This window comes from Coregonus lavaretus, assembly GCF_964263955.1.
Source record: "Coregonus lavaretus genome assembly, contig: HAP1_SCAFFOLD_7739, whole genome shotgun sequence".
NCBI lineage: Eukaryota > Metazoa > Chordata > Actinopteri > Salmoniformes > Salmonidae > Coregonus > Coregonus lavaretus.
This window is the reverse complement of record NW_028160277.1, coordinates 4,672-20,000: the sequence shown is the minus strand read 5'-3', so window position 1 is coordinate 20,000 and position 15,329 is coordinate 4,672. Positions and strand designations below refer to the sequence as shown.

General features: G+C 46.6%; 1 protein-coding gene across 1 annotated transcript in view; it reads right to left on the bottom strand.

Moving 5' to 3' along the window:
• Positions 1-15,126, bottom strand: part of LOC311121951 (profilin-1-like) — a gene marked incomplete at its 3' end in the record, with an annotated part of 17,483 nt that extends 2,357 nt beyond the window's left edge. The window contains exons 1-2 of the mRNA XM_084196380.1: positions 15,050-15,126; positions 14,666-14,840 (exon numbers count right to left, since the gene is read on the bottom strand). Of these exons, the coding sequence (XP_084052506.1) occupies positions 14,666-14,803 (138 nt within the window). The 5' untranslated portion in view covers positions 14,804-14,840; positions 15,050-15,126. The remainder of the gene's footprint in view (positions 1-14,665; positions 14,841-15,049) is intronic.
• Positions 15,127-15,329: the final 203 nt, after the last annotated feature.

Here is a 15,329-nt window from a genome sequence, read left to right as displayed (position 1 = left end):
GTAGATCTCCAGGAACAGGGTTGGAGTTAAAACCTACAGGAGGGTAGCTCTCCAGGAACAGGGTTGGAGTTAAAACTTACAGGAGGGTATCTCTCCAGGAACAGGGTTGGGGTTAAAACCTACAGGAGGGTAGATCTCCAGGAACAGGGTTGGGGTTAAAACCTACAGGAGGGTAGATCTCCAGGAACAGGGTTGGAGTTAAAACCTACAGGAGGGTAGATCTCCAGGAACAGGGTTGGGGTTAAAACCTACAGGAGGGTAGATCTCCAGGAACAGGGTTGGAGTTAAAACCTACAGGAGGGTAGCTCTCCAGGAACAGGGTTGGAGTTAAAACCTACAGGAGGGTAGATCTCCAGGAACAGGGTTGGAGTTAAAACCTACAGGAGGGTAGCTCTCCAGGAACAGGGTTGGAGTTAAAACTTACAGGAGGGTATCTCTCCAGGAACAGGGTTGGGGTTAAAACCTACAGGAGGGTAGATCTCCAGGAACAGGGTTGGAGTTAAAACCTACAGGAGGGTAGATCTCCAGGAACAGGGTTGGGGTTAAAACCTACAGGAGGGTAGATCTCCAGGAACAGGGTTGGAGTTAAAACCTACAGGAGGGTAGATCTCCAGGAACAGGGTTGGGGTTAAAACCTACAGGAGGGTAGCTCTCCAGGAACAGGGTTGGGGTTAAAACCTACAGGAGGGTAGATCTCCAGGAACAGGGTTGGAGTTAAAACCTACAGGAGGGTAGATCTCCAGGAACAGGGTTGGGGTTAAAACCTACAGGAGGGTAGATCTCCAGGAACAGGGTTGGAGTTAAAACCTACAGGAGGGTAGATCTCCAGGAACAGGGTTGGGGTTAAAACTTACAGGAGGGTATCTCTCCAGGAACAGGGTTGGGGTTAAAACCTACAGGAGGGTAGATCTCCAGGAACAGGGTTGGAGTTAAAACCTACAGGAGGGTAGATCTCCAGGAACAGGGTTGGGGTTAAAACCTACAGGAGGGTAGATCTCCAGGAACAGGGTTGGAGTTAAAACCTACAGGAGGGTAGATCTCCAGGAACAGGGTTGGGGTTAAAACCTACAGGAGGGTAGATCTCCAGGAACAGGGTTGGAGTTAAAACCTACAGGAGGGTAGCTCTCCAGGAACAGGGTTGGAGTTAAAACCTACAGGAGGGTAGCTCTCCAGGAACAGGGTTGGAGTTAAAACCTACAGGAGGGTAGCTCTCCAGGAACAGGGTTGGAGTTAAAACCTACAGGAGGGTAGATCTCCAGGAACAGGGTTGGAGTTAAAACCTACAGGAGGGTAGATCTCCAGGAACAGGGTTGGAGTTAAAACCTACAGGAGGGTAGATCTCCAGGAACAGGGTTGGAGGTAAAACCTACAGGAGGGTAGCTCTCCAGGAACAGGGTTGGAGTTAAAACCTACAGGGGGGTAGCTACAAAGTACTAGAATATAACTAGTTCAGATGCCCTGATATTGATGAGATAAATGTAACTATTAACATATCAATATCAGGGCATCTGAACTAGTTAAGATAAAGCATATATCAACATTTATAAATTACACACACCGAGAGAGGTACATGCTCAAACCACACCGAGAGAGGTACATGCTCGAACCACACCGAGAGAGGTACATGCTCAAACAGGTTCCTGCATATTTTTGTCTCTCTCCCTCTCTCAAATTCCAAACAGTTCTAGTCCAGTCATGCCTACTCCGAGCCTCAAACTTGGACCACACAGAGAGTATAGTGCAGAGAGAGTATAGTGCAGAGAGAGTATAGTGCAGAGAGAGTATAGTGCAGAGAGAGTATAGTGCAGAGAGAGTATAGTGCAGAGAGAGTATAGTGCAGAGAGAGTATAGTGCAGAGAGAGTATAGTGCAGAGAGAGTATAGTGCAGAGAGAGTATAGTGCAGAGAGAGTATAGTGCAGAGAGAGTATAGTGCAGAGAGAGTATAGTGTAGAGAGAGTATAGTGCAGAGAGAGTATAGTGCAGAGAGAGTATAGTGCAGAGAGAGTATAGTGCAGAGAGAGTATAGTGCAGAGAGAGTATAGTGTAGAGAGAGTATAGTGCAGAGAGAGTATAGTGTAGAGAGAGTATAGTGCAGAGAGAGTATAGTGCAGAGAGAGTATAGTGCAGAGAGAGTATAGTGCAGAGAGAGTATAGTGCAGAGAGAGTATAGTGTAGAGAGCTTTAGCTATTGTCCATCTCATATAGTCATCATTCACTATTAAGCCAGTGGGTTAGGGTCCACCACTAAGGGGTTAGGGTCCACCACTAAGGGGTTAGGGTCCACCACTAGGGGGTTAGGGTCCACCACTAGGGGGTTAGGGTCCACCACTAGGGGGTTAGGGTCCACCACTAAGGGGTTAGGGTCCACCACTAAGGGGTTAGGGTCCACCACTAAGGGGTTAGGGTCCACCACTAAGGGGTTAGGGTCCACCACTAAGGGGTTCGGGTCCACCACTAGGGGGTTAGGGTCCACCACTAGGGGGTTAGGGTCCACCACTAAGGGGTTAGGGTCCACCACTAGGGGGTTAGGGTCCACCACTAAGGGGTTAGGGTCCACCACTAGGGGGTTAGGGTCCACCACTAGGGGGTTAGGGTCCACCACTAGGGGGTTAGGGTCCACCACTAGGGGGTTAGGGTCCACCACTAAGGGGTTAGGGTCCACCACTAAGGGGTTAGGGTCCACCACTAAGGGGGTTAGGGTCCACCACTAAGGGGTTAGGGTCCACCACTAAGGGGTTAGGGTCCACCACTAAGGGGTTAGAGTCCACCACTAAGGGGTTAGGGTCCACCACTAGGGGGTTAGGGTCCACCACTAAGGGGTTAGAGTCCACCACTAAGGGGTTAGAGTCCACCACTAGGGGGTTAGGGTCCACCACTAAGGGGTTAGAGTCCACCACTAAGGGGGTTAGGGTCCACCACTAAGGGGTTAGGGTCCACCACTAAGGGGTTAGGGTCCACCACTAGGGGGTTAGGGTCCACCACTAGGGGGTTAGGGTCCACCACTAAGGGGTTAGGGTCCACCACTAGGGGGTTAGGGTCCACCACTAGGGGGTTAGGGTCCACCACTAGGGGGTTAGGGTCCACCACTAAGGGGTTAGGGTCCACCACTAAGGGGTTAGGGTCCACCACTAAGGGGGTTAGGGTCCACCACTAAGGGGTTAGGGTCCACCACTAAGGGGTTAGAGTCCACCACTAAGGGGTTAGAGTCCACCACTAGGGGGTTAGGGTCCACCACTAAGGGGTTAGAGTCCACCACTAGGGGGTTAGGGTCCACCACTAAGGGGTTAGGGTCCACCACTAGGGGGTTAGGGTCCACCACTAAGGGGTTAGAGTCCACCACTAGGGGGTTAGGGTCCACCACTAAGGGGTTAGAGTCCACCACTAAGGGGGTTAGGGTCCACCACTAAGGGGTTAGGGTCCACCACTAAGGGGGTTAGGGTCCACCACTAGGGGGTTAGGGTCCACCACTAAGGGGTTAGGGTCCACCACTAAGGGGTTAGGGTCCACCACTAAGGGGGTTAGGGTCCACCACTAGGGGGTTAGGGTCCACCACTAGGGGGTTAGGGTCCACCACTAAGGGGTTAGGGTCCACCACTAAGGGGTTAGGGTCCACCACTAAGGGGGTTAGGGTCCACCACTAAGGGGTTAGGGTCCACCACTAAGGGGTTAGAGTCCACCACTAAGGGGTTAGAGTCCACCACTAAGGGGTTAGAGTCCACCACTAGGGGGTTAGGGTCCACCACTAAGGGGTTAGAGTCCACCACTAAGGGGTTAGAGTCCACCACTAGGGGGTTAGGGTCCACCACTAAGGGGTTAGAGTCCACCACTAGGGGGTTAGGGTCCACCACTAGGGGGTTAGGGTCCACCACTAAGGGGTTAGAGTCCACCACTAAGGGGTTAGGGTCCACCACTAAGGGGTTAGGGTCCACCACTAGGGGGTTAGGGTCCACCACTAAGGGGTTAGGGTCCACCACTAGGGGGTTAGGGTCCACCAATAGGGGGTTCGGGTCCACCACTAAGGGGTTAGGGTCCACCACTAGGGGGTTAGGGTCCACCACTAGGGGGTTAGGGTCCACCACTAAGGGGTTAGGGTCCACCACTAAGGGGTTAGGGTCCACCACTAAGGGGTTAGGGTCCACCACTAGGGGGTTCGGGTCCACCACTAAGGGGTTAGGGTCCACCACTAAGGGGTTAGGGTCCACCACTAAGGGGTTCGGGTCCACCACTAAGGGGTTAGGGTCCACCACTAGGGGGTTAGGGTCCACCACTAAGGGGTTAGGGTCCACCACTAGGGGGTTCGGGTCCACCACTAAGGGGTTAGGGTCCACCACTAAGGGGTTAGGGTCCACCACTAGGGGGTTCGGGTCCACCACTAAGGGGTTAGGGTCCACCACTAAGGGGTTAGGGTCCACCACTAAGGGGTTAGGGTCCACCACTAGGGGGTTAGGGTCCACCACTAGGGGGTTAGGGTCCACCACTAGGGGGTTCGGGTCCACCACTAGGGGGTTAGGGTCCACCACTAGGGGGTTAGGGTCCACCACTAAGGGGTTAGGGTCCACCACTAAGGGGTTAGGGTCCACCACTAAGGGGTTAGGGTCCACCACTAGGGGGTTAGGGTCCACCACTAGGGGGTTAGGGTCCACCAATAGGGGGTTAGGGTCCACCACTAGGGGGTTCGGGTCCACCACTAGGGGGTTAGGGTCCACCACTAGGGGGTTAGGGTCCACCACTAAGGGGTTAGGGTCCACCACTAAGGGGTTAGGGTCCACCACTAGGGGGTTAGGGTCCACCACTAGGGGGTTCGGGTCCACCACTAGGGGGTTAGGGTCCACCACTAGGGGGTTAGGGTCCACCACTAAGGGGTTAGGGTCCACCACTAAGGGGTTAGGGTCCACCACTAAGGGGTTAGGGTCCACCACTAAGGGGTTAGGGTCCACCACTAGGGGGTTAGGGTCCACCACTAGGGGGTTAGGGTCCACCACTAGGGGGTTCGGGTCCACCACTAGGGGGTTAGGGTCCACCACTAGGGGGTTAGGGTCCACCACTAAGGGGTTAGGGTCCACCACTAGGGGGTTAGAGTCCACCACTAAGGGGTTAGGGTCCACCACTAAGGGGTTAGGGTCCACCACTAGGGGGTTAGGGTCCACCACTAGGGGGTTAGAGTCCACCACTAAGGGGTGAGGGTCCACCACTAGGGGGTTAGGGTCCACCACTAGGGGGTTAGGGTCCACCACTAGGGGGTTAGGGTCCACCACTAAGGGGTTAGGGTCCACCACTAGGGGGTTAGGGTCCACCACTAGGGGGTTCGGGTCCACCACTAGGGGGTTCGGGTCCACCACTAGGGGGTTCGGGTCCACCACTAGGGGGTTAGGGTCCACCACTAGGGGGTTAGGGTCCACCACTAAGGGGGTTAGGGTCCACCACTAAGGGGTTAGGGTCCACCACTAGGGGGTTCGGGTCCACCACTAGGGGGTTCGGGTCCACCACTAGGGGGTTAGGGTCCACCACTAGGGGGTTAGGGTCCACCACTAGGGGGTTAGGGTCCACCACTAAGGGGGTTAGGGTCCACCACTAAGGGGTTAGGGTCCACCACTAAGGGGTTAGGGTCCACCACTAGGGGGTTAGGGTCCACCACTAGGGGGTTAGGGTCCACCACTAGGGGGTTAGGGTCCACCACTAAGGGGTTAGGGTCCACCACTAGGGGGTTAGGGTCCACCACTAGGGGGTTAGGGTCCACCACTAAGGGGTTAGGGTCCACCACTAAGGGGTTAGGGTCCACCACTAAGGGGGTTAGGGTCCACCACTAAGGGGTTAGGGTCCACCACTAAGGGGTTAGAGTCCACCACTAAGGGGTTAGAGTCCACCACTAGGGGGTTAGGGTCCACCACTAAGGGGTTAGAGTCCACCACTAGGGGGTTAGGGTCCACCACTAAGGGGTTAGGGTCCACCACTAGGGGGTTAGGGTCCACCACTAAGGGGTTAGAGTCCACCACTAGGGGGTTAGGGTCCACCACTAGGGGGTAAGGGTCCACCACTAAGGGGGTTAGGGTCCACCACTAGGGGGTTAGGGTCCACCACTAGGGGGTTAGGGTCCTACCAGACAAGCTAAATGACTTCTATGATCGCTTCTATGCAAGCAACACTGAACCATGCATGAGAGCACCAGCTGTTCTGGACAACTGTGTGATATCGTTCTCCTAGCCAACGTTAGTAAGACCTTTAAACAGGTTAACATTCACAAGGCCGTGGGGCCAGATGGATTACCAGGACACGTACTCAGAGCATGCGCTGATCAGCTGGCAAGTGTCTTCACTCTCCCTGACCCAGTCTGTAGTACCTACATGTTTTCAAGCAGACCACCATAGTCCCTGTGCCCAAGAACACCAAGGTAACCAGTCTAAATGACTATCGCCCTTTAGCGCTCACATCTGTAGCCATGAAATGCTTTGAAAGGCTGGTCATGGCTCACAGCAACACCAATTCGCATACCGCCCCAACAGATAACGCAATCTCGATTGCACTGGACGAAAGGAGTACCTATGTAAGAATGCTGTTCATTGACTACAGCTCAGCATTCAACACCATAGTACCTTCCAAGCTCATCACCAAGCTAAGGACCCTGGGATTAAACACCTCCCTCTGCAACTAGATCCTGGACTTCCTGACGGGCCGCCCCCAGGTGGTAAGGGTAGGTAACAACACATCCGCCACGCTGATCCTCAACACGGGGGCCCCTCAGGGGTGCGTGCTCAGTCCCCTCCTGTACTCCCTGTTCACCCATGACTGCATGGCCAGGCACAACTCCAACACCATCATTAAGTTTGCTGACGACACAACAGTGGTAGGCCTGAACACCGACAACGATGAGACAGCCTATAGGGAGGAGGTCAGAGACCTGGCCGTGTGGTGCCAGGACAACAACCTCTCCCTCAACGATGAGACAGCCTATAGGGAGGAGGTCAGAGACCTGGCCGTGTGGTGCCAGGACAACAACCTCTCCCTCAACGATGAGACAGCCTATAGGGAGGAGGTCAGAGACCTGGCCGTGTGGTGCCAGGATAACAACCTCTCCCTCAACGTGACCAAGACAAAGGAGCTGATGGTGGACTACAGGAAACGGAGGGGCGAGCACGCCCCCATCCACAACGATGGGGCTGTAGTGGAGCGGGTCCAGAGCTCCTCGTGTCCACGTCACTAATAGGAATGGGCATTTGACCTTTGACTGTTCGAGTATTAATTAGTTCCTATTAATTTGTTTGAGTAATTTTAGAACAAGGGCTGCACTGGAAAACATGTTTATCTAAATGCTTAATTTATCATAACCATTACAGGTAACACATCTTTAACTGCCTCATATATATATATTATATATTCACCTGGTTATATTATATCACGGAACACAATCTTCCATAAGGCAGTAACCTCAGCAGTGGTGCTGGTAGAAGCCTGTGGCTGTGCAACGGCCTTGTTTACCTCAGCAGTGGTGCTGGTAGAAGCCTGTGGCTGTGCAACGGCCTTGTTTACCTCAGCAGTGGTGCTGGTAGAAGCCTGTGGCTGTGCAACGGCATGGCCTTGTTTACCTCAGCAGTGGTGCTGGTAGAAGCCTGTGGCTGTGCAACGACATGGCCTTGTTTACCTCAGCAGTGGTGCTGGTAGAAGCCTGTGGCTGTGCAACGGCATGGCCTTGTTTACCTCAGCAGTGGTGCTGGTAGAAGCCTGTGGCTGTGCAACGACATGGCCTTGTTTTGTTAAGATGCTCTTACTTCCCGAGCCCTTATCCAAAACACACCCACCATGTTATATAGTAGAGCAGAACAGGGGGAAGTGATGCGTCTGGTTATATAGCCATCCCAAGTTATTCTCAAAGAGTGATCATTTGAAACGGGGCTCAATTTGGCAAGTTGAAAGACATTTTTCAAGGTTACACAGGCAAATATATTGATAAAGGTCACCTTGTCCTAGAGAGATTGACACGGTTATCAAAACGTCACGCCTGGGTAAGCCTACATGAAACACAGCCCTTATTTGAAGTGTTTCTAAAATCCCCTTATGGGAAAAATGAATGGTGGAAAAACGATTGGAACCATTTCCTTGTTTGACTGCTAGGTTTTATGGGTATTATGATACTGTGGTACTCTAGAAAACCCTTTCTGTGCAAATGGACATGAAAAGATTACCTCTGTAACCCTAACCCTTCTGTAATCGCAATCTGTCACAAGACAACGGGTTAGACGAGTCTCTCTCCCTCTGCATGCCTACTTGTTGCTCAGTCCTTCATGTGCTCTTGGGTTAGGGTTCTGTCACAAGACAACGGGTTAGACGAGTCCCTCTCCCTCTGCATGCCTCCTGCTCAGTCCTTCATGTGCTCTTGCAGAGAAATAGGCCATGTTTGTTTAGAAACACCACACCCATCAACCGGAGCTTTCCAATCCCCTGAAAATGTCTGCCACACACACAGGCCATTCCAAGAGCAAACACATCTTCATGCTCCTCATGTGACTGGCTGTAGGGCGGTGTGTGTGTGTGTGTGTGTGTGTGTGGCAGAAGTTCAATGGGGGAAGTGACTCAGAAGGTGCACCTCTTCTCACTTCCTATATGTCGAGCTGTGGGGTGTGTGAGTCTCTCTATCTCGAGTTGCTGTTTGCAACATGACCAAATAAGGACCTCAAAATCCAACTCTAAAACACGGAACTAACCCCAACACACTTCTGAAATATGTAGTCCCCTGTAGCTCAGTTGGTAGAGCATGGCGCTTGCAACGCCAGGGTTGTGGGTTCGTTTCCCACGGGGGGCCCAGTATGAAAATGTATGCACTCACTTAACTGTAAGTCGCTCTGGAGAAGAGCGTCTGCTAAAATGTAAAATGAATAATTAAAATAATACAGTGGTCACATTTGAACATTTTACCAGAAGTCAGGGGAGTGTCCTGACTAAATATTCTCCAACAGCTACTAGTTGAAAAAGAAACAGATTAGTGACTACTAGTGTACTATCCAATCTGCTATTGACGTGTAGCCTAACCCAGCCTCAGCCAATCACGCCCTAGGGGATGTGATGACCCCTGACCCTAAATCTCCCTGTCTGATGAGGTTTCCCCTCGGGGTACCGCTCTAGGACCCTAACCTTAATTAGGGAAATTAAAAACTGAGCCAAGATCAGAGGCTGTGTCCAAATACTCATACTAGCATCCTAAATAGTATCCATCCTAAATAGTATCCATCCTAAATAGTATCCATCCTAAATAGTATCCATCCTAAATAGTATCCATCCTAAATAGTATGCCATCCTAAATAGTATCCATCCTAAATAGTATCCATCCTAAATAGTATGCCATCCTAAATAGTATGCCAACCTAAATAGTATCCATCCTAAATAGTATCCATCCTAAATAGTATCCATCCTAAATAGTATGCCATCCTAAATAGTATGCCATCCTAAATAGTATCCATCCTAAATAGTATCCATCCTAAATAGTATCCATCCTAAATAGTATCCATCCTAAATAGTATCCATCCTAAATAGTATCCATCCTAAATAGTATCCATCCTAAATAGTATGCCATCCTAAATAGTATGCCATCCTAAATAGTATGCCATCCTAAATAGTATCCATCCTAAATAGTATCCATCCTAAATAGTATCCATCCTAAATAGTATCCATCCTAAATAGTATGCCATCCTAAATAGTATGCCATCCTAAATAGTATCCATCCTAAATAGTATCCATCCAAAAATAGTATCCATCCTAAATAGTATCCCATCCTAAATAGTATGCCATCCTAAATAGTATGCCATCCTAAATAGTATGCCATCCTAAATAGTATGCCATCCTAAATAGTATCCATCCTAAATAGTATCCATCCTAAATAGTATCCATCCTAAATAGTATCCATCCTAAATAGTATCCAACCTAAATAGTATGCCATCCTAAATAGTAGCCATCCTAAATAGTAGCCATCCTAAATAGTATGCCATCCTAAATAGTATCCATCCTAAATAGTATCCATCCTAAATAGTATCCATCCTAAATAGTATCCATCCTAAATAGTATCCATCCTAAATAGTATCCATCCTAAATAGTATGCCATCCTAAATAGTATGCCATCCTAAATAGTATGCCATCCTAAATAGTATGCCATCCTAAATAGTATCCATCCTAAATAGTATCCATCCTAAATAGTATCCATCCTAAATAGTATGCATCCTAAATAGTATCCAACCTAAATAGTATCCAACCTAAATAGTATCCAACCTAAATAGTATCCATCCTAAATAGTATCCATCCTAAATAGTATCCATCCTAAATAGTATGCCATCCTAAATAGTATGCCATCCTAAATAGTATCCATCCTAAATAGTATGCCATCCTAAATAGTATGCCATCCTAAATAGTATGCCATCCTAAATAGTATCCATCCTAAATAGTATGCCATCCTAAATAGTATCCATCCTAAATAGTATGCCATCCTAAATAGTATGCCATCCTAAATAGTATGCCATCCTAAATAGTATGCCATCCTAAATAGTATCCATCCTAAATAGTATCCATCCTAAATAGTATCCAACCTAAATAGTATCCATCCTAAATAGTATCCAACCTAAATAGTATCCATCCTAAATAGTATCCATCCTAAATAGTATCCATCCTAAATAGTATCCATCCTAAATAGTATCCATCCTAAATAGTATCCATCCTAAATAGTATCCATCCTAAATAGTATCCATCCTAAATAGTATGCCATCCTAAATAGTATCCATCCTAAATAGTATCCATCCTAAATAGTATCCATCCTAAATAGTATGCCATCCTAAATAGTATCCATCCTAAATAGTATCCATCCTAAATAGTATCCAACCTAAATAGTATCCATCCTAAATAGTATCCATCCTAAATAGTATCCATCCTAAATAGTATCCATCCTAAATAGTATCCATCCTAAATAGTATCCATCCTAAATAGTATGCCATCCTAAATAGTATCCATCCTAAATAGTATCCATCCTAAATAGTATCCAACCTAAATAGTATCCATCCTAAATAGTATCCAACCTAAATAGTATCCATCCTAAATAGTATCCATCCTAAATAGTATCCATCCTAAATAGTATCCATCCTAAATAGTATCCATCCTAAATAGTATGCCATCCTAAATAGTATGCCATCCTAAATAGTATGCCATCCTAAATAGTATGCCATCCTAAATAGTATGCCATCCTAAATAGTATGCCATCCTAAATAGTATGCCATCCTAAATAGTATGCCATCCTAAATAGTATGCCATCCTAAATAGTAGCCATCCTAAATAGTATCCATCCTAAATAGTATCCAACGTAAATAGTATCCATCCTAAATAGTATCCATCCTAAATAGTATCCATCCTAAATAGTATCCATCCTAAATAGTATCCATCCTAAATAGTATGCCATCCTAAATAGTATGCCATCCTAAATAGTATGCCATCCTAAATAGTATGCCATCCTAAATAGTATCCATCCTAAATAGTATCCATCCTAAATAGTATCCATCCTAAATAGTATGCCATCCTAAATAGTATCCATCCTAAATAGTATGCCATCCTAAATAGTATCCATCCTAAATAGTATGCCATCCTAAATAGTATGCCATCCTAAATAGTATGCCATCCTAAATAGTATCCATCCTAAATAGTATGCCATCCTAAATAGTATCCATCCTAAATAGTATCCATCCTAAATAGTATCCATCCTAAATAGTATGCCATCCTAAATAGTATCCATCCTAAATAGTATCCATCCTAAATAGTATCCATCCTAAATAGTATCCATCCTAAATAGTATGCCATCCTAAATAGTATCCATCCTAAATAGTATGCCATCCTAAATAGTATGCCATCCTAAATAGTATCCATCCTAAATAGTATCCATCCTAAATAGTATCCATCCTAAATAGTATCCATCCTAAATAGTATCCATCCTAAATAGTATCCATCCTAAATAGTATGCCATCCTAAATAGTATGCCATCCTAAATAGTATCCATCCTAAATAGTATGCCATCCTAAATAGTATGCCATCCTAAATAGTATGCCATCCTAAATAGTATGCCATCCTAAATAGTATGCCATCCTAAATAGTATCCATCCTAAATAGTATCCATCCTAAATAGTATCCATCCTAAATAGTATGCCATCCTAAATAGTATGCCATCCTAAATAGTATGCCATCCTAAATAGTATCCATCCTAAATAGTATGCCATCCTAAATAGTATCCATCCTAAATAGTATGCCATCCTAAATAGTATCCATCCTAAATAGTATGCCATCCTAAATAGTATCCATCCTAAATAGTATCCATCCTAAATAGTATGCCATCCTAAATAGTATCCATCCTAAATAGTATCCATCCTAAATATTATGCCATCCTAAATAGTATCCATCCTAAATAGTATGCCATCCTAAATAGTATCCATCCTAAATAGTATCCATCCTAAATAGTATGCCATCCTAAATAGTATCCATCCTAAATAGTATGCCATCCTAAATAGTATCCATCCTAAATAGTATCCATCCTAAATAGTATCCATCCTAAATAGTATCCATCCTAAATAGTATGCCATCCTAAATAGTATGCCATCCTAAATAGTATGCCATTTGAGTAAAAAAATATAGGTTAATTATGTGACATTTTGAAAGTCTAGTATACTTTAAAATGCCTGATGTCATACGGACAACAGCTGATCGATAAGATGGACTACTGAAATCAACAAATAGCAGAAAACATCACGCGTTACAGTCTCAGAATACAAAAATAGAATGTTAGTATGTCCATTTTAGAAAATCTAGAATAGTTTAAATGCCAGGATGTTCTACTCATTTCGGCTCTTCATCTAGTAAAATTCGATGCACACTTTTCCACAATCCATTGGAAGAGGTGGGCTGCGAGTGATAGACCCTAGTTCTCTTCAAGTAGCCAAACAACAAAACGAGGCTACTTAATTGGGAAGAATAGCAAAGCTTCTGTAGTGTTCAAATTTAGTTTTTTTTCTCCTTATAAATGATCAAGAGTATCGCATCGTAGGCGACATCTTTGAAAACAGAAGTCTTGTTTACCCAAAGTGGATTTCTGTTTTCTAACTAAAAAGGGTTTTTTGTTCTCTTGGCCTTCGTTAGAGCCTGTAAACTAAATACTAAATCATCTTTTGATTTCTGAATGTCAGCACCGGGGATGTGGCTGCGTTATTGATGTAATCAGGCCTTTTTATTTTAACATATGGATCGATTTTAGTTTTGTAGGCTTCCTATTGAATTACTTCATTCGTGGATCAAGCCTTAGTAGTCATTCTGATCTCATTAACATCAAAGCGGTGACCCGATCCTGCAGGTTCATGCTCTACAACATTTGCAGAGTACGACCCTACCTTGCACGGAAAGCGGTACGGCACCTCCTTACCTTCAGGCTCTGATCAGACCCTACACCCAAACGAGGGCACTACGTTCATCCACCTCTGGCCTGCTAGCCCCCCTACCTCTACAGAAGCACAGTTCCCGCTCAGCCCAGTCAAAGCTATTTGCTGCTCTGGCACCCCAATGGTGGAACAAGCTCCCTCACGACGCCAGGACAGCGGAGTCACTCACCACCTTCCGGAGACACTTGAAACCCCACCTCTTTAAGGAATACCTGGGATAGGATAAAGTCATCCTTCTACCCCTCCCCTCCCCCACCATAAAAAAATAAAATAGGGTGGTTGTCCCACTGGCTATCATAAATTGAATACACCAATCTGTAAGTCGCTCTGGATAAGAGCGTCTGCTAAATGATGTAAATGTAAATTCCCAATGATCAGTGCTTTATTTTATTATGTTGCTGTCAAGAGGTTCTGAATTTGCGATGCACCCGACTGTCCACGTTTTTCTGTGCAATAGCCTTTAGATTTGAACATTTGAAAAGTGTTAGTGCATGCACTAGGCTATTTGATTTAATTTATATACATTACAGCACTTCGGTTTCACTAATAAATATGTTGAAATGGAAACAAATGATCTGTTTCGGTCTTCAGTCCTTTTTAAATAGGATAGATGAGCCCATGACTGAGTTTGGGAAATCCTGGGCTAATGTATCGGTCGAATGTGATAGTCTGTCTATAACCAGCCTGAGTAGGCCTATAACTCAATTTCTATTCTTTTCAGAGATTAGAGAAATTGGAAACGAGTTATTATCAGGCTGGTAATGAGATGCAGGTCTGTTGAATTTAGAAAAATCCACCTGCACTCGGCCACGCCCCACCCACTCAGCCAGTCAGGAGCCAAGGCTTACTGCATACTTTTTACTAAACGGTACGTTCAAATAGTATGCGACGATGAGTAAACAGTATGCAGTTATAGTATGCAGTTGAAGTAGTACGCTAGTATGGGTATCCAGACACGGCCACTGTCTAGTGGCAACTTCACCCCAACACTTCTTCCCTCTCCAGCTAAGCTTTTATTTCCACTTCTTGGTTGACAGGTCAACTAAATGTACAACACTCTCGTTATGGCGTAGAGCCACCAGGAAACATCAAACACCCAAGCCGTTCAACCATTAAATCAATCGGTGTCTTCCCTTCAACAGCCGTATGCAACTTGTGTCGCCCACGGAGAGACCTCAGCCTAAATCTGCACACCCCACCCACTCCCGTGTTAACTACTCACAGTCACGCCAGCCAGTTGACCTCCAGGTGTTGCTGCCCAGACCGACTCCTTCCCCGCCTCAGACCCACAGATAGCTGCCTCTTCCACGAAGGGAGGTGTTCCCGCCATCAGGTTGGTTATATAGCCATCCCACGCCATGGTTCTACAGCACTGATTAATATATACACTATAGAGACTGGGGGGGAGGAGGCGAGGAGATGTGGGGGGGAGGAGAAGATAAGAGTTTTAGGCGTCAGTTTTAACAAACAGGAGCCAACATTCTGAACATTCCGAGGCCACTGCATTAAATCACGAGTCTCTGCACCAGAATGTAAAAGTAGTATGTAACACAAGTCATACAGTGATTGAGATTGGAATAAAGGTGTGTGTCGGGTTTAAAGTTACCTGAGCAGCTCGAGTCGTGGGGACAGTGGAGTGAGCACCGAGGAAGAGCAGGGTTCTATATGCCGTCTCCCGCCCACCACTCGGGACTTCCTTGTTCAGTAACCGAGGCGTCGGGCTGCGTTCAGTTCACTCAACGTTCCGTTCCTGATCTACACGTTTTCTCCCAAAACAGTTATTCAACATTCTGTAGACCTGCGCCCTCTAGTCCACTATAATTAGGCAAAATGTAACGATTTCAGCTGGTCATTCAGTACAGCACCATTACCTTTCAATTAAACAT